This window comes from Rhodotorula paludigena (assembly GCF_050403205.1).
Source record: "Rhodotorula paludigena JCM10292 DNA, Rt_paludigena_JCM10292v1_ctg19, whole genome shotgun sequence".
Taxonomy (NCBI): domain Eukaryota; kingdom Fungi; phylum Basidiomycota; class Microbotryomycetes; order Sporidiobolales; family Sporidiobolaceae; genus Rhodotorula; species Rhodotorula paludigena.
Genome location: NW_027481439.1, coordinates 243,719 through 259,413, shown reverse-complemented (window position 1 = coordinate 259,413; position 15,695 = coordinate 243,719). Strand labels below are relative to the sequence as shown.

The following is a 15,695-nucleotide window of genomic DNA, read 5'->3' as shown; positions in this document are numbered from 1 at the left end:
TTCTTTCTCGCTGCTTCTTTCCCATTATCCGCCTTGTTCTTCTTCTGTTCCTGCGCGATCGAAGATGGCTCCCGTGTTGGCGAAGCTTCGGCACGAGTTGGGAGTCGAGGCCCTCGCAGATGCCCATGCCCGCCGCGACCTGTTCCTCCTCGTCGTCAGCCGCTTCATTCGTATGCTGGGGTACTTCAAAGCGACACTTCTCACCCACTTTGGCACTGATCAAACCTTTTGCGCCAGATTCGGAGCCATTGCGCCGATCCTCGTACTGTACCTCAACCTGCTCGGGTTCACAGACCGATCCGTCGGCCTCTTCCTCTCTCTGACGCTCGCAGGCGACGTCGCACTGTCTTTGGTCATCTCGTGGCTGGCGGACAGTATTGGGAGAAGGAGGGTGCTTGCCTTCGGATCGCTCGTGATGGCTGGAAGTGGTGCACGTCTCCCTCTTCTCTAGAACCGATCGCAGAATGCTGACAATCTCCGCCAGTTCGTGTTCTACTTGTCGCGCAACTACGTCGTGCTACTGGTCGCAGCGGCACTCGGCGTCATCTCGCCGTGCGCATCTTTCGTCCACTGCCGTCTCGCTCGGCTGAGTGCTCTCGTCTCAGGTCCGGAAACGAGGTCGGGCCGTTCAGCTCAGTCGAGGTCGGCATCTTGAGCCAGCTCGTTGAGCCGGAGAATCGGGTCTTTGTGCGTGTCTTCCGGTCTGGCACCGCGAAGGCAGACTAACGTCAGCATGAGGTCCCCATCCTGCAGGTCCTCATGCACTACCAGGTGCTCGGCTTCGTGGGTCTGGCCGTTGGCTCGCTCGTCGCGGGTTCCGCGATCAGCACGCTCGACGGCATGGCCGACAAGTCGCTGGAAGAGTGCTACGGCTACGTCTTCCTCGCCTACGGCCTGATCGCCGTTGTCAAGGTCATCCTGAGCCTTTCCCTGTCCGAGCATGTCGAACTCGATCCGAGGCAGGCCGCTCTGCCGCAGGTCGGTCCGCCAACGGAGCGGCAGCCGCTCCTGCGTCGGCGTCCTCTGTACGGTCGCACTGCAAGCGCCACTCCCCACCTTCAAGTTCCTGCAGCAGCCAAAGTCGACGTCTCGCCGCCCTCGCCGACGGCGTCGGATCCCGAGGTACCCTCTTCCGTGCCCCTGCTTCGACTCGCCCTCGTCGTAGCCCTCTTTTCAGTCGACTCGTTCGCCTCGTCGCTCACCCCCGCGTCCTACGTTTCGCTCTACTTCAAGGACCTGTATCACGCATCAATCCGCCTCATCACGACGGTGCTCGCCGGCTCTGCGCTCGGAGCCGTTGTGACTTCGCTTGCCGCCGGCGCGTTGGCGAAGCGCATCGGACTCGTGCTCACCATGGTCACAACGCACAGTACGTCTTTGAGCGCATGTCTTCTTCAGAAAGCTCACTCACTGACTATGCGCTGTCTTGCAGTCCCGGCGCAGCTCTTGACGGCGGGCATGGCCTTCGCGCCAAGCCTTCCGTCCGTGGTTGCGCTGTACATTCTCCGAACCTGCATCTCCTCAATGGACTCGAGCATTCGGGTGCGTCGCATATTGCACTACTGCCCGCGAACCGAGCTGACGCTGGCGGTGGCTAACGCAGGGCGCGCTACTCTCAGCCATGGTGCCGAAGACGTCCCGCACACGACTGCTCGGTGGTTTGTGCCTTCTCTCCGCGATTATCTGGCAGATAATCACGATTGATGACCTGCTGACGGACCGACTTTGCTCGCAGTCGTCGACGTCGCTCGCACCCTTGCCGCGGCTCCCGGACCTTTCGTGACTGGCCGACTGGTCGAAATCGACGCCTTTCGCTGGGTCTTCGTCCTCTCCGGTGCCATCAAGATTGCCTGTGCGTCCCTCGATGAGCTCCGACGGCTCGTGCAGCCGCACGTCAGGCCTGCAGACTGACTGGCTTGTCGCGCCCACAGACGATATCGCCCTTCTCCTCGCCCTAGGTCGCGCACAGCTACAGCACTGAGCTCGTCAACCATCCGCAAAAGCGGGCATCGCCCGCACCACGCTGCTCCGCACCTTCGTTACTCCTCTAGCCCGACTTGCATATCATCGCAACTCCCTCTCGATGTGGTCAGAACGCTCGGCATGAGAGCATTTTCGGCTGCACCCAATCGTGGCATTTGTTCAACGCCTTCGGAACGCATCGTCCTGACCACAGCGAGCCTCGCTAGGCAGCAGAGTGGCAGAGCTTCGGAGCGAGAGTCGGGGCGCTGCAAAGACCGAGAAGCAGGGCAAGCGAGAAAGAGCATGATGGCCAAGCGACATCAGAGATTGAACTGAACAGAACCTGTGTCTTTCCCGCAGCGCTAGACGCGAGCTGAGCGGGTGTTCCCGCCGAAAGTATCGCAAGCTGATGAGGAGAGCGAGAGGCGCACACCATCCTCAGGGAGCTCAAGTCGCGCGCATAGGGCCTGAAGAATCTACCGTGAGCCGGTTCAGAGCAACTCAATCGCATTCGTGGCTTCGAAGAGTGCGGTTTGAGACCAACCTCCGTCGGACAACCTCTCTCGACCTCCGCCCCTCTCTCCTCTCCGAGCGCCAGCCGAAGATGTCGCGCGTGACTGACCGCCACAAGGCCGACGACGAGGATGTCGCGCAGCTCAAGTTCGGCGCGAGTGCGTCCCTCTCCCTACCCCGCTCCTCGTCTTCATCAGCTCGAAGTTGGGCACCTCGAAGCACCGCTCGGGCAGAGCTGACCATGCGTGCGAGCTCTTTGTACAGGCTTCACGGACGGCGAGACGCAGATGCTCTCGATCAGCGAGGTCCGCCTGCTGCTCGACGGTATCGAGCGCTCGGCGGAGGAGAACGGCAAGGCTGCGCCCGACACGGCGTGAGTCTGGCTGCCTGCTTGCTCGGCGTGCCAACAGGGCGCAGAGCACCTCTGCTGTCTCGCTGTGGCTTGAAGCCTCGCCCCAGTTTGCCAGATCTGACCCGCTTCTGTGCCTTCCTCCTCGAAACAGCGTCTACAACAAGACGAAGGACTACGTCAACACGTTCGCGCGGTTCCGCGACAACGACTTGGCCGAAGCCGTGCGCGGGTGCGCCGCGAACTCCCTCCAGTACACCTCGTTCCAAGCGCTGACTTCCCCGACACTCCGCTCGTGCAATGCAGAGGCTTGCCCGCGCCCGACTTCCACGAGTACGAGTCGGTGCAGCTCATGAATCTGTGCCCTATGGAGGCAGAGGAGGCCAAGGCGCTCGTGCCGAGGTGCGTCAACTCTGCCTTTTGGTGCACCTCGCCTTACCGAGCGTGACGCTGACGGTGGCGCAAACGCTTCTCCTGTCAATGCGACTTTAATCACAGCCTCAAGATGGACGACGAGACGCTGCAGCAGCACCTGTCCGAGCTGACGAACGCACGGAAAGGTCAGCAAAACATGGCCTGAGCCTCTTCCCGCTGTTCTCGGTAGTCTCCCCCTTAGCATAAGCATTGTGTTGTAAGACTAGGCTGTTCGTTCGGACGGACTCGGACGCAAGAGCACCCGAAAGGCTCTCTGGAAAACGTTTGCTTCCTTATTCCAGCTTCGCTCCTGGCTCCTTCGCCGCAACCGACCGCTTCGCGCGGCCAGAGCTGTGTGGTCCCGCCTGTCCAGCGCCTTTCGCTACACGTCGCCTTGCCGGCTCCTTGATGGGCTGCTTCGCCTGCGCCAGGCGAGTGAAGAAGCGATAGTAGAGGAAGGCCTCTGTGGCGGCGATGGCGACGGCGCCGGCGAGAGCGAGGCAGAGACGCTGCATGCTCTCGAGCGTCAGTCAAGGGGGTTCGGCATGCCCAGACCGCCCGGAAGAATGCGCGGCGCACCTCTGCGTAGCTTCGCCCTCCGCCAACCCACCACAGTCCCGTCCCGACCGCGAGCATGCTCGCACCGACATTGACGATGGCGCCGACCTCTCGCCGAATCTCTTTCCACTCCTCTGCGACGCTCTTTGGCGGGCCGCCATACGCCGTCGAGTCGAACGGGTCGTGCAGGGGTACGAGCGACGGGTGCGGAGCGGGCGAGAGCGACGTGAGCGAGGCGTACGAGCGGCGGTCGGCGTCTAGCTGGATTTGCGCGAGGATTGCGAGGAGTTCGGGGGACTGTGGTCGGGTAGAGAGAGCCTGATGAGCGTGAGAACTGAGCCAGAGCGACGACAAGAGGTAACGGACCTTCTCTCGTGGTGGAAGTGCGGGAGCGTACACGTCCGTCAGGCGCAGCAGGCTCGCCAGGCGGTATTGATCTGCAGGGATTTGATGAATGAGCGCGGGGTTCCGAGCAACAGCCGCCAGCGACAGCGCACCTCTGTCTTCGAGACCCTCTGCGCCGTTTGCCCACCTCGACACGGCGACAAGCGCCTCGTGCGGGACGGTTCGCCCTGCAAGAGCCCTATGGCTCGTGTGCGCAGTAGTAGCGTCGTTTCTCGGACCCGCCTGCGCGGCTTGATCCTCTGAGCCGACGAGATGCGACGCGACCCTCTCCTGCAGCTCGGGCGGGAGTCGCGGTGCGAGCGCGTTCAAACGGTCGCGCAGGGCTGGCGTGAGCTCGAGCAGCACCATCGCACTGTCGATGGCCCAGTTCTACGCGTTAGAGCGGGTTGAGCAGGGCAGAGCCGGTTCGCGGCGGCGGCGACGGGGTTGGCGCCGCGCCTCTTCGCTGCTGTAGCCGTTGAGCACCGCTTGTGCCACACGAGGTCTTTCTGCAGCGTGTACTTCTCGAGAAGCGCTTTGCACTGCTGTCCTCGCCCTTCTGGGGTTTCATCAGTTGAACCACCTTCGCGCGGGTTCTGCGCGGACTTGACAGCCTTTGCTGGCGTGTTGGCTCTTGAGAGGGTACTACAGAGCAATTGCTGTGCGTCTTACTCCTGCTAGCACTCGCTGCGCTGTTGCGAACTTTCAGAGCCGTTGACATGTGCGTCATAGACGACGAGACGCCCTCGAGGCTCGCTTCTCTGCTTCTTGCTCCTTCGTTGATCTCAGCTCAGCACTCTAGACGGTATGTTGAGGTGACAGCAGCCCGGTAGGAGGATAAACCTGACTTGCGCCTCGCCGTCACAGATTCTCCCCACCTCTCCCGCACACTCACACCCCACGATGGACACGATCAACAAGGTGTGCACAACCAAACGCCAGGAGATATTCGAGTGTAGCTGACCAACGTCACGCCCGCAGCTCGTCGACCAGGGCAAGGGTCTCGTTGACCAGTACCTCCGTCCGTCCCGCCTCTTCACCGTCGTGTCCTATGCACAACGCTGCTGACCGCGCACAAACTGTGCAGACACCGACTCTTCCTTGTCGACCTCGCACCCGAACCCCTCGGGCGAGTCGCACGCCGTGCCCGACGCGGCCGACAACCTCGGCGTAACGGGGGGCGCAGAGCGCCTCTCGTCCGATCGCGGCGACGCGACCTTCTCGGGCGACATTGAGCGCGAGAGCGGAGACGGCGAGACGACGCTGAGCCCGGCGTACATGTGAGTTCGGCTCGTCTGCCGCTTTTTGGTGAAGTGAGGCGGCTTGCTAGGAGTCGCAAGCTGACTCTGCGCGTTGCGATTCGCCACTGCAGGGCTTACAACGCCTCGGGCCGCGACGCGACTGGCTCGTTCGACGGCGGTGCCAACGACCCGCCCAACCTTGGCCCGGGTGAGATGCCGCGCCAGTAGGGTTGATTTCCGCAAGAGGCATCGCCCGTCCTCCTTTGACTTGTACATACATGTGTAGCTCTACATCATTGCGTCCTCCACTGCGCCTTTTACAAGCTGTGACGGCTGCTCTGGCGAGCACTGGACAGCCTTCTCAACCTCGCTTCGGATGCCAAACGTTGTTGGGTCGCTCTCGCTTGCCCGTCATCTTATTTCCTCGCTTCGTGCGTTCTGAGACCATGGAACTTGCACCAGTCGTATGCCCTGTTAGTGGGAGCAAGTGAGGCGGTGCAGGCGGGGTGTCACTCCGCGATGTGGTCTGCTTCTTTCCTTTCGCGCTTGATAGAGCAGAGAATAGCCCAGCTTTTCTTGGAAGTCAATAGTTCAGCGGCAGACAGCGTGCCACAAACGACGCGGTCGAGCATGATTTCAGCGCGACGCGAGCCCCCACATGGCGTCGTCGTCATCGTTCCGCACTTCGCGCTCTCCTCTTCCAACCCCAACCTTGCATCCGACAGTCTGCGTGTGCTCGCCTCAACCGCACGCTTGCGCCGCGCCAGTCTCGACCTCTTCACCAAGGTCCGCTTCGTTCACCGCACTGCTGTCGCTTCTCCTCGAAGCTCACCCTGCTCGCCCTCTAGCTCACAGACCAAATCGAAGCCGGCACGTCCGACATGAACACCGACTCTGCCAACCGTGCGTCCTGACATCGCCTGGGCACCTCGCGCTAGCCCAGCTGAACTCGCTCTGCCCTACAGGAGACCCGCTCCTCGACCGCTCGTCCCAGCGCGACGAGGGCGCCATCCAGGACAGCGATGGTCGCTCTACGGGCGGCGCGACGGCGGGCTTCGACTCGACTGCCGCGCGCTACAGCTCCGACAAGGGCGCCTCTGAAGGGTCGAGCAGGGGCGACGACCGCGCTTGGGAGACGGACTCGCGCCCGTCCAACCGAGCAGGCCTCGAGCGCGAGGGCGAGGAGGCGACGCCCGCGCCGACTCCTGCGCCGGACGCCTACTCGTCGTCGAAGCACGACTCTGCTGCGCCGCCCACTATGGGCAAGACGCCCGAGGGCAACGATGTCTTGTTCGAGAGCACGCTCGCCGAGGCGCCGCTCAACGAGCTGCAGGAGTCGGTCAACAACCCGTCGCTCGTCGCGCAGCCCGAAAAGGGATCGAGTCGCGGCGCGGAAGAGCGCTTCGACTCGAGCTTCGGCGGCGGGGAGCGCGGTGTCGACATGGTCGCGAGCGGCGGAAGTGCCTGTGCGCCTTTCTCTGTCTGTGCCTTCACCAGCACAAGTACCTCGCTGACCGGATTCTCGAGCAGATGGGGATGGCCAAACCGACTTTGGCGGCGCGGGGCGCAACAACGATGGCGCCGGCCGGTGCGTTCGCCCTCCCTCGCGCCCAATCTTCCGGAGAGACATATTGACTTCGTTCGTGATAGCTCGTCGTACCAGGCGGACGATACGGGCGTGCAGAAGGATGGCGAGCCCGGCGGCGAGCGCCAGGTCTACCCGTGAATGCTCAAGACCCCTTTCCAGCTGTGTATAGACGCCTCCCACTCTTTCAGTCCTGTAGCTACTTTGTGCATGGTCCTCGTCAGTGACTCAGCTTCCCAGGAACGCGGTTGGAGTGATACTGAGAGTACTGCCTTGCAATAAGACCCGCTCGGCTCGTTCTTGGTCTACTCCGTCTCTACACCACTACCGCGTCAACAGCGCCTTGCGGCCCGCGAGCCTTGCCCTGACCCACCACCCGGCAGCGACAAGTCCGCCCACCGCAGCGACGGCGCGGAGGAGCACGGCGACGACGAGCGCGCGCCGGACGGCGGCGTAGTAAGCATTGAGCGACATGCCGGCCCAGTTGACGCGCGAGTGCGGCGCCTTTGGGCGCGGAGTCGCGGGCGGAGTCGGGCGCGACGAGGCGTTTGAAGGGTGGCGGAGGAGGCGGCGGTAGCGGAAGGCGAAGAGCCAGATGAGGAAGTTGATGTCGGGGTAGGACTGCAGCGCGTGTCGCAATACGGGTCAGAGATGCACTGCGGGAAAAATTGAGGAGCACTGTTTACGAATCGAGGGAAGATGGACGCTTCGGCAGGGGCGAACGGCGCCAATTCGGCTTGCTTCGCGGGACCTTTCCGCCCGCCGAGAGGGGTGTCAAGCGCGGCGAGGCCGTAGGGGTAGGTGGAGAGGTCGGCGGGAGAAGCGGGGAGGGTCATGTGCGAGAGGAGGTCGAGCGTCATGCTGCGGTTCCGCAACAAGTGAGCACGCGCGCATTGCAGAGCAGTGAGAGGCAGGCGCACCCGAGAGTCAAACCCCAAAGCTTCAGCTCTGGCGGATGCTGACCAGGTGCGAGCTGCGGCATCTGCTGTGCGGCGGCGACCGGATCGTTCGGGAGAAGGATGCACCTGCACGCAGAACGAGCCAGGTCAATACACAGCAGCAGGTACAGGAAGCATGAATGAGCGAACTTGAAGTCCATCTTGCCCATGAGCATGTGCAGCGCCCAGCGCGCAAACCGATTCCGGGGCGCGAGCCTCGTCGCGATGTCGATGGGCACGCGACCGTACTTGGCTGCCGGCGCATGCAGCAAGTCGAGCGGGATCCAGTGCGCCGACGCCACTTCGGTCTCTTGCAGCTCGGGAACGGGAGGATAGGGAGAGGTGTGGAGGAAGACGAAAGGAGAGAGAATCATGAGCAAGCGCTTGCCGAGAGAAGTGGTGATCTCGCGGTCGTCCAACTGTCCGATCCTGCGAAGCGACAAGGTTAGGGGCAGCCATGCTGAGTTGTCCCGGCCAGAACTCACGAGATCCAGTCTTTCTCCGCCAGATCGAGTCCAACCTCTGTGTGCACGAGATATAGATGTGAGCGGCTGGAACTGCGGAGGAGGTCAAGCAGATGACGGACCTTCCCAAGTCTCGCGCAGCGCCGTGAATTCGGCAGACTCGTCGTCCGGTTCTGACCGCCCTCCTGGGAAAGCGACGTGCCCGCTCCACTTACTAGCAAATGGAAAGCAGGGCAGGACGAGGAACAGCGGGCCGGTAGAGGGAAGAGCACAAGGAGGTTGGCAGGATCAGCGAGATTGACCGATACCGAGGCGGCAGCCACTGACGCACTCGCTCGTCCGCGTTGTTCGCTTAATGTAGAGGATTTCAATCGAGGTAGTCGGGTTCTGCACCCAAGGCTGGGCGAAGAATCCGTCCAACTGCGCAAGTACAGACTCCTTTGCCGAGATGGACGACGCCGTCGACGAGCCAACCTCTTCCGCCTGAGTGTACGAGCTGGCCTGAGGCGGATCTACCGAGCCAGGCGAGATGGGCGGCGAGGGTTGAAGCGGGACAGTCGAGGTGAAGGGCGATGCTCCGGGCGAGGTCGAGGTCGAAGGAGCGGTCGAAGCGGGCGGAGGGTGTTCGGGACGCAGACGGATGACTGCACAGCATGAGTATAGTCAGCACAGGCATTCTCGCGCAGCCTCGATCGCTTTGCGCAGAGACGATTGCACCACTTGACCCGCTCGGGTGACGAGGCGAGCGAGCGGGCACCTCCTCTGCAGCGCGCTCGAGAGCCTCAGGTGACCAAACAGAACGCACTGATTGCGACGGACGCGCGCTTCTGCGAGCCTACTGCCGCGCCCGGCCCCGTGGCAGGCGGCGACGCGATGCGCCTTGCCGGGGTGAGGTGGATGCTCCGCAGCGCAGCGAAGAGCCGCGAAGTCGTCGAGCCTGCCTGCGAGGCCGACATTGCAGTCCTCTGCTGTACAGATCACTCGTGCAAAGGTGCGACACTGAGATCCGGCGAGTCCGGCCTCCTTTCGTTCCCGCAGCCGCGTCGGCGCCGCTTTCCCACCTGTTCACGATGGGTAGCTCCCGGTTGTTCTCACCAACGTCCTACCGTCCTGACAACGTCAAACAGTACTCTTTGCAAGCTGGTCTGGATGGGCGGAGGGGTCACCGCAAGCAAGATACGCGGCAGACAGCTGCACTTAGAGGGCTTTCGAAACTGGGTCCAGATTCTGTGCGTATCGCTGTCTGACCGCAGAGTCAGAATCGTCGTTATGGCGCGATGAGTCGAGACGGTTGAGGAGGGAAGAGGGCTGCGACGAAGAGACGACGGAATCAACGACACCCGGATGAGGCACCCGCTCGCTGTGCCGCTCAATGGTATCTCGGGTTCGTTCGTCGCACGGCAGAGTCCACGGTGCGTAGTAGGAAGGCGCCTGAGCTGCAACGAGCACGACGACCTTGCGGTCCAGGTTGGGAATGACAAGCGCAGGCCAACCTGCGGGCGTGAGACGTCAGCGCGCGACGGAACGAGACGAGAAGTCGGAAGCTGACCGCTGGATGCAACGACGCCGACCGGGATCTGCTCCAAGTTTCCGCTCGGCAACCTCCGCAGCGCTGCTGCCTCGTCGAGTGGGGGTTCCTGAGCCGCCCACCACTTCATATGCCGGCATCGACACATTCGAAGGACTGCGTACAGGATACGAGGCAGATAAGCTGCTTGTTTACGCATTCAAACGCGATATGAACGGCGGCGGGGACGCACCGAGTATCGCTCGCATCCGCGTGTTCATTCGGGCTCGCAGCACGTCTCGCGCCTCGGCCAGCTCTGACAGCTCCGCCGCACTGCCGTCGCCTGGCTTCGCCAGTGCGCTGTGACGGGCGGCCAAACAGCTCGAGGACCTCTCGTCGCGCTCGTGGTCCGCCATGAGGTAGTCCCATACGCGCGGATGGAACAACTGGTACCACATTTCGAGCTGGATGGACCAGTAGGGTGGTCTCTGCGCATCCACTCCGTTCTCGAGTTGGCGAAGCAGGGCATCGGCGAGAGCGTCGGGGATGAGTGGGGCCATGAGGCTCGGGCTGGTGAGCGGCGCAGGACAACCGAGGCGCTCGAGAAGGCGTTAACCCGACGATCGCAGCATGCTGCAACTCAGGGGGACCCCGCTGTCGAGCGTCGTGTGCGGGGCAAGCGGGAGGAATAAGACGCGCAGTGCAGGGACGGCTAGAGCTGACGACTGTGTAGCCACAGTACGACTCAGCACGGCACAGCCAGTGCGCTCGACCTCTACAGGGCCGTCACGGGCTGTGAGGTCGTTGCCGAAGAAGCAGACGGGACGATTCGAGGGGAGGAGCGAGGAGCGAGAGGACGAGGGGACGTGGCAAGCGCGGGCAGAGCCCGGTAGAGGCACAGAGCAATGCAAGTGCATAGAACAGCGCGCAAAATGGAAGAGCACAGCCTTGAATCGTCGACGGGGCCAGAAGGGGAATGCTTCCGCGTGAGGTCGGCTCGTCGAGGGTGCTCGTCTTGCGTTACTCATCTTGCGTCGAACTGGGTGTTCAATACCAGGGCTACTGCAACTACCGCAACCCAAGCTTTATCTGATCTTCCAGAGGAACCGCCTCCGCCATCTCCTTCACCCTCACAGTTGCGCTCTTCCCCTCGAGGACCAACTTCTCCGCTCCGCCTCCTCCTCCCGTCGTGCCTCCGCCACCCGCGCGCTCGACCGTCGGGCCCAGCCGCGCCTGCAGCTCGAGCACCTGGTCCTGTATCGCGAGGTTTTGCCCTAGAGCGAGCGATTTGAGGATCGAGCGCTCCTGCTGCGCGTGCAACGAGCGGCGGAGCGAGCGCGAAACATAGCGCGAGACGAGCGAGAGGGGCCAGTCGTCCGGGAGGAGAGGAAGGACCTGCAGGAGCGGAGGACTGAGCAGACTGATCGCGGCAAGGGTGTGAACGAGGGACACACCTCGAGCGTGTCAAGGTGCACAGCCTGTGCCTCGAGCAGCTGCGCGACCTGCTCCTCGCCCGCGACCGCCTGCTCGGGCCCGCCTCGCAGGCACATCTCGACGAGCAACCTCGCGAGACCCTCCTTGCGCCGGTGCTCCTCCTCCTGCTTGACGGGCGAAAGCGACTTCTTCATGCGCTTGATCGGAATGCCGAGCTTGGATGACGCGGAAGAAACGTCGGGGGTTGTGAGCGGATCGCCGGATTGCAGCGCGTAGGTCTCGGCGGATGAGAGATCGCGCAGAGTGTTGAGCAGAAGCGAGAGCGCTTGTCGGTCGAGACAGAGCTGCGCGGGCGAGCACGTAAGCACGAATCCCGAACAAACATTCCCTCGATGGAGGCGCACCTTGCCATAGATGATGACTCGCTCGAGGGTCAGTCCTCGCTGCCCCTTGACCTCCATCTCCTCAAATTCCTTCTTCGCACCCTGCAGGTCGTACTTTGACGTGCTGCCGAGGAAAAGAATCGCTTTGAGTCGGACTCGGTCGAGCAGGGCATGCGGCGAGTCCGGGTCGTAGCGATTCGTGAGGAAGGAAAGGAAGGAAGGAGGTGCGGAGGTCGAGTCGGCGAGTTCGGCATAGGCGGATTCTGCAGTTCACAATGCGGGTGCAGCAAGCTCAGTGCAACGGAGGAAAAAGAAGTGTCGGAGTGTCGAAACGTACCTTGCTCGCGCAGGTGCACTTTCATCTCGGGCTGCTCGAGCAGCTCGCCCAATCGGCCGATGTATCGCTTGACGAGATCAGCATGCAGTCGTGCATCCTGCTCGCGCGACCAGTCAGGCTCGTCACCATCGCAAGTCGGCGATGCCTCGAAGAGGAAACGCACCGTATCCCGTTCTTGCAGCACCGTCATCTCGAGGAAGCGGTCCGCCGCATCCGAGTCGACCTTGCTCATCTTGCCAAACAGGTCGCGCGTGTCGAGCGTGACGGTCTGCTTCGGATCGGTAAAGAGCTGCAAAGGCAGTCGCGTGCGCTGAGTTAGTCCGGGACGTGCGCGACACCGGATGAGGATGCGGAGTGGGAGCATGACGCACCTTGAGTGCCCGTGCTTGGTCATGCTTGAGCATCCAGAGGCCGTATTTCTCGACAAGCACCTTGTCCTTCGAGCGCCAGACGAGGTCGAGGATCTGCCCAACACCCCCGTCGTACGTCTCGTCGGCGTACTCGCCGTCGACGATCCTGCACAGCACAAGCATATGTTGCGATCAGCCGAAGCTTTTCTGCGCATCCCGCACGGACTTTAGAGAAAGCATTGCGCGCCACGCACCTCGACCAGATCTCGAGCACCCTCGCCGTCTCGCCCCGCTCGAGCAGCACGCCCGCAAGGAGCTGGTACATGCCGGCCTCGAGCAGCGCGGGCTCGACCTCGCGCAGGACGCAGTCGTGCGGGCCGGCGAGGAGGACGCGGATGTCGTCCGGACGCGCCTGCTCAGCGAGGAGCTTGACGAGGGCCGTGTCGACGACCTGTGCAAGAGGTGTCGGTGGTCAGCACAAGCGGGAAGTCTGTACGCGCCGCGCCAGTACGGAGTGAACCTCGACGCACCATGTCGACCTTCCTCGAGTCGCCCGCCATCCCCTCGTCCAGCTCGCCGCCTCGCCGCGCCGCGCGCCACTTGAGAAGGTACGACAAGAGGCAGTCGCGCGCCGTCATTGTGAGCGACTGGCGCAGCTCGACCGTCGTCGCCGCGTGCTCGACGTCGGGTTTGAGGTGCGGCGAGTAGTTGCGGTTCAGGTTGTCGAGGACTGCGAGCGCGCGTCGTGAGCACGGTCAGCCTCTTCCCGCGAATCACAGCGACACGAGTGCGGCGCACTGTACTCGTCGATGCCCTTGCCGGCGAGCACCTCGTCGCGCACGCCGCGGCACACGCTGACCTCGTCGCCTGGCGCGACGAGCGGGTGCCTGAGGTCCGGAAACAGCCTGACGACGAGACGGGGATCTGCCCCGGCGCGTCGGAAGAGCGCAAACGCCTCCTGGAAGCGCGTCTCGCCGAGCGCTAGGTACGCGAGGCGCAAGAACACGTACGCGAGCTCGGGGCTACTGCTGCTGCGGTGCGACTGCGCCTGGTGGTCCGCGAGCTGGAGCGCGTCCTGCTCGCGCCCCTTGTCGATGAGGGCGTCGGCTTGCACGACGAGCGTCAGGGGCGAGAGCGCGTACAGGCCGTTGCGGCCGACGACGAGCACGCGCGTCAGCGTGCGCGGGCCGCCGCCCGAGCTCTCGCCGCCGCTGCGGATCGACGCAGAGACGGACGAGATGCTCGCGCGGCTGCTGCGCTTTGTCGGTGTGCGCGGCGGCTCGGAGCGAGACGAGGGGAGGAGCGGGACGCTGACGGGCTCGAGCTTGTGCGCGCCGGTCGCGCTGCCGAGCTCGAGGCCGAGGGAGGAGCGGAGGAGGGAGCGGGGCTGGAAGGAGAGGGGCGAGGGAGGGTTGGCCGACGAGGTGGGTAGGGTGACGACTTGCACGATCTCCTGCGTATGGATCGAGTGGATCTCGACCGTGTTGTTGTGCAGCAGGGCGATCGAGTACTGCGAGTCGACGACTGTGGGCCAGTAACGTCAGTCTACGCATAGCGGGAGGCAAGGACGATCCAGCCGCACCGAGACTGCGCAGGTTGCTCGCCCACTCGAGCGTGCCCCTGCACGGCTCGCCGACCTCGTTGACAAAGACGCCAAGGGTCGTGCTGCCCGTGTGGCTCGCGATGAGGTACTCGCTCGCAGCGACGCAGGCAATGGCGGGTCGTTGTCGAGGATCGGGTCCCGTGGACGCGGGCGGGGTCGTTGCGCCGTCGGCGGGAGCGGCGGAAGCAAGAGGGTCGGGATGTGGAGCCTGTGGGGAGACATCAGACTTGCCACACCCGCAGCGGGAGATATTTGGCTCACTTGGGAGATGGGCAGCAAAGGGAGAGCCTCTGCCGCTTCGAGGTCGATGATTGAGTAGTTCTCGGTGTCGGCAATGCAGGCACGCCCGTTGCGAAAGACGGAGACGAGGGCGCCACTTCGCAAAGGGAGGTCCTGCGCGAACGAGGGGATCAGCAAGAGTCCCGAGCCCTGGAAACCGCGTGGCGCACCTTGACACTCGTAACGCCGTCGGTCGTCACACGCAACCAGTGGACCGTCCGCCGCTTGAAGACGCAGAGATGCATGACTCCAGCTCGACCGGCACCTGCAAGCTCGTCCTCGTCGACTGCAAAGCTCGACACGCCGCGGATGGCCGGGAACTGATGCACGTTGAGCGGAGCGAGGGCGGGAAGGTCATGGAAGGTGAGGACGCCCTCTGCAAGTTGAGCTGTGGTCAGTCGTTGGATCGACGTGAGAGCCAAGAGACACGCACCAGAGAGGATGGCGGCCTTGTCGAGGCGCGGAAGGAGGACGATGCGGTCGGCAGCCTTCTTGGTCGGCGTGACGACGACCTCGTCGAGTAGCTCGAGCGCGCGCGGCTGTGTGTGGCGTCGTCAGTATCTCCTCGCAAGACGAGTCCAGGCAAAGAGACGCACCGCGGGCGACTTTGGTCCGGGAGTCGAGGGAGAGCCGAAGCGCGGGCTGCGCACGCCGAGAGCGAGGGCGTCGACGCTGTCCTCGTTGACCTCGTACAGCCTGACCCTGCCGTCGCTCGCGCCGACCCACACGCGGTGTGCGCCGGCCTCTACGCTGCGCACCGTCGCGGCGGCGGCGGCACCACGGGCATCGCCGCCGGCTCCAGTGACTGCGCCTGCTGCGCCGGCGGCTGCGGCTGCGCCTGCGTGGGCTACGGTGGATACGAGCTGGCCTAGCCTGGACTGGGCCTGGGGCGAGGCGGGGGCGGTGTCGGGGTGCGACGAGGGCGAGGTGGGGGAAGCGGGCGACGGCGGGACGAAGACGGGCGCGAGGAGCGCACAGAGCGCGTACGGAGGCGTCTCCAGCGGGCGAGTGGGAGTCGTCGACGCCACCTTGGCTGCGCTTTGCGGTCTCGCTACGAGCAAGTGTAGTCGCAATAGCGACGACGAGAATACACGGAACGAGCGGGCACCTCGCACCCTCGTCCACTCGCCGCAGAGGACAGAGCAGCGCAGCCGGTGCCACAGAAATGGCCACAGCGTCACACCGGCGACCACCACCACCATCGGCCCTCCGCCCGCCATCCGCTCGTCCTCCGCTTCCTTCTCGATCAACTTCAAGCGATAGCTCCGCTGCACCCCCGCGATCAGATCAGGGCACTGCGGAGCAATCACCAGCAGTGCCTTCAAAGCCTGCTGCAGCGCTGGACAGTTCCGACATGGCCGCAGCGCGACACAGTGGAGCGACTGGTCGTCCGG

General features: G+C 63.6%; 7 protein-coding genes across 7 annotated transcripts; 4 read left to right on the top strand and 3 right to left on the bottom strand.

The window, feature by feature from the left end:
• Positions 1-64: 64 nt before the first annotated feature.
• Positions 65-1,981, top strand: JCM10292_004247 (uncharacterized protein; the record flags this gene model as incomplete). Its single annotated transcript, XM_076648907.1, has 9 exons — positions 65-180; positions 238-391; positions 485-552; positions 606-687; positions 754-1,369; positions 1,433-1,542; positions 1,604-1,658; positions 1,736-1,852; positions 1,932-1,981. The coding sequence occupies 9 exons, from the start codon at positions 65-67 to the stop codon at positions 1,979-1,981; spliced, it is 1,368 nt and encodes a 455-aa protein (XP_076505612.1).
• Positions 1,982-2,566: 585 nt separating this feature from the next.
• Positions 2,567-3,404, top strand: RPB4 (DNA-directed RNA polymerase II subunit RPB4; the record flags this gene model as incomplete). Its single annotated transcript, XM_076648906.1, has 5 exons — positions 2,567-2,633; positions 2,740-2,848; positions 2,979-3,056; positions 3,131-3,226; positions 3,323-3,404. The coding sequence occupies 5 exons, from the start codon at positions 2,567-2,569 to the stop codon at positions 3,402-3,404; spliced, it is 432 nt and encodes a 143-aa protein (XP_076505611.1).
• Positions 3,405-3,531: 127 nt separating this feature from the next.
• On the bottom strand, positions 3,532-4,549 carry JCM10292_004245 (TMEM199/VMA12 family protein; the record flags this gene model as incomplete). Its single annotated transcript, XM_076648905.1, has 4 exons — positions 3,532-3,747; positions 3,818-4,093; positions 4,163-4,233; positions 4,294-4,549. The coding sequence occupies 4 exons, from the start codon at positions 4,547-4,549 to the stop codon at positions 3,532-3,534; spliced, it is 819 nt and encodes a 272-aa protein (XP_076505610.1).
• A 534-nt stretch (positions 4,550-5,083) lies between these two features.
• JCM10292_004244 (uncharacterized protein) lies at positions 5,084-5,649 on the top strand (the record flags this gene model as incomplete). The annotated part of the gene is made up of 4 exons (XM_076648904.1): positions 5,084-5,101; positions 5,162-5,201; positions 5,268-5,460; positions 5,553-5,649. The coding sequence occupies 4 exons, from the start codon at positions 5,084-5,086 to the stop codon at positions 5,647-5,649; spliced, it is 348 nt and encodes a 115-aa protein (XP_076505609.1).
• Positions 5,650-6,051: 402 nt separating this feature from the next.
• Positions 6,052-7,147, top strand: JCM10292_004243 (uncharacterized protein; the record flags this gene model as incomplete). Its single annotated transcript, XM_076648903.1, has 5 exons — positions 6,052-6,207; positions 6,270-6,324; positions 6,387-6,887; positions 6,952-7,009; positions 7,072-7,147. The coding sequence occupies 5 exons, from the start codon at positions 6,052-6,054 to the stop codon at positions 7,145-7,147; spliced, it is 846 nt and encodes a 281-aa protein (XP_076505608.1).
• Positions 7,148-7,330: 183 nt separating this feature from the next.
• On the bottom strand, positions 7,331-9,364 carry JCM10292_004242 (NUDIX hydrolase; the record flags this gene model as incomplete). The annotated part of the gene is made up of 8 exons (XM_076648902.1): positions 7,331-7,627; positions 7,693-7,867; positions 7,927-8,031; positions 8,095-8,373; positions 8,430-8,466; positions 8,531-8,622; positions 8,740-9,052; positions 9,214-9,364. 8 exons carry the CDS (start codon positions 9,362-9,364, stop codon positions 7,331-7,333), a joined length of 1,449 nt encoding a protein of 482 aa, XP_076505607.1.
• A 1,619-nt stretch (positions 9,365-10,983) lies between these two features.
• Positions 10,984-15,657, bottom strand: VPS3 (CORVET complex subunit VPS3; the record flags this gene model as incomplete). Its single annotated transcript, XM_076648901.1, has 15 exons — positions 10,984-11,310; positions 11,370-11,693; positions 11,754-11,995; positions 12,070-12,166; positions 12,233-12,358; positions 12,441-12,585; positions 12,674-12,870; positions 12,950-13,149; positions 13,218-13,943; positions 14,002-14,230; positions 14,284-14,415; positions 14,472-14,677; positions 14,735-14,840; positions 14,898-15,352; positions 15,612-15,657. The coding sequence occupies 15 exons, from the start codon at positions 15,655-15,657 to the stop codon at positions 10,984-10,986; spliced, it is 3,558 nt and encodes a 1,185-aa protein (XP_076505606.1).
• Positions 15,658-15,695: the final 38 nt, after the last annotated feature.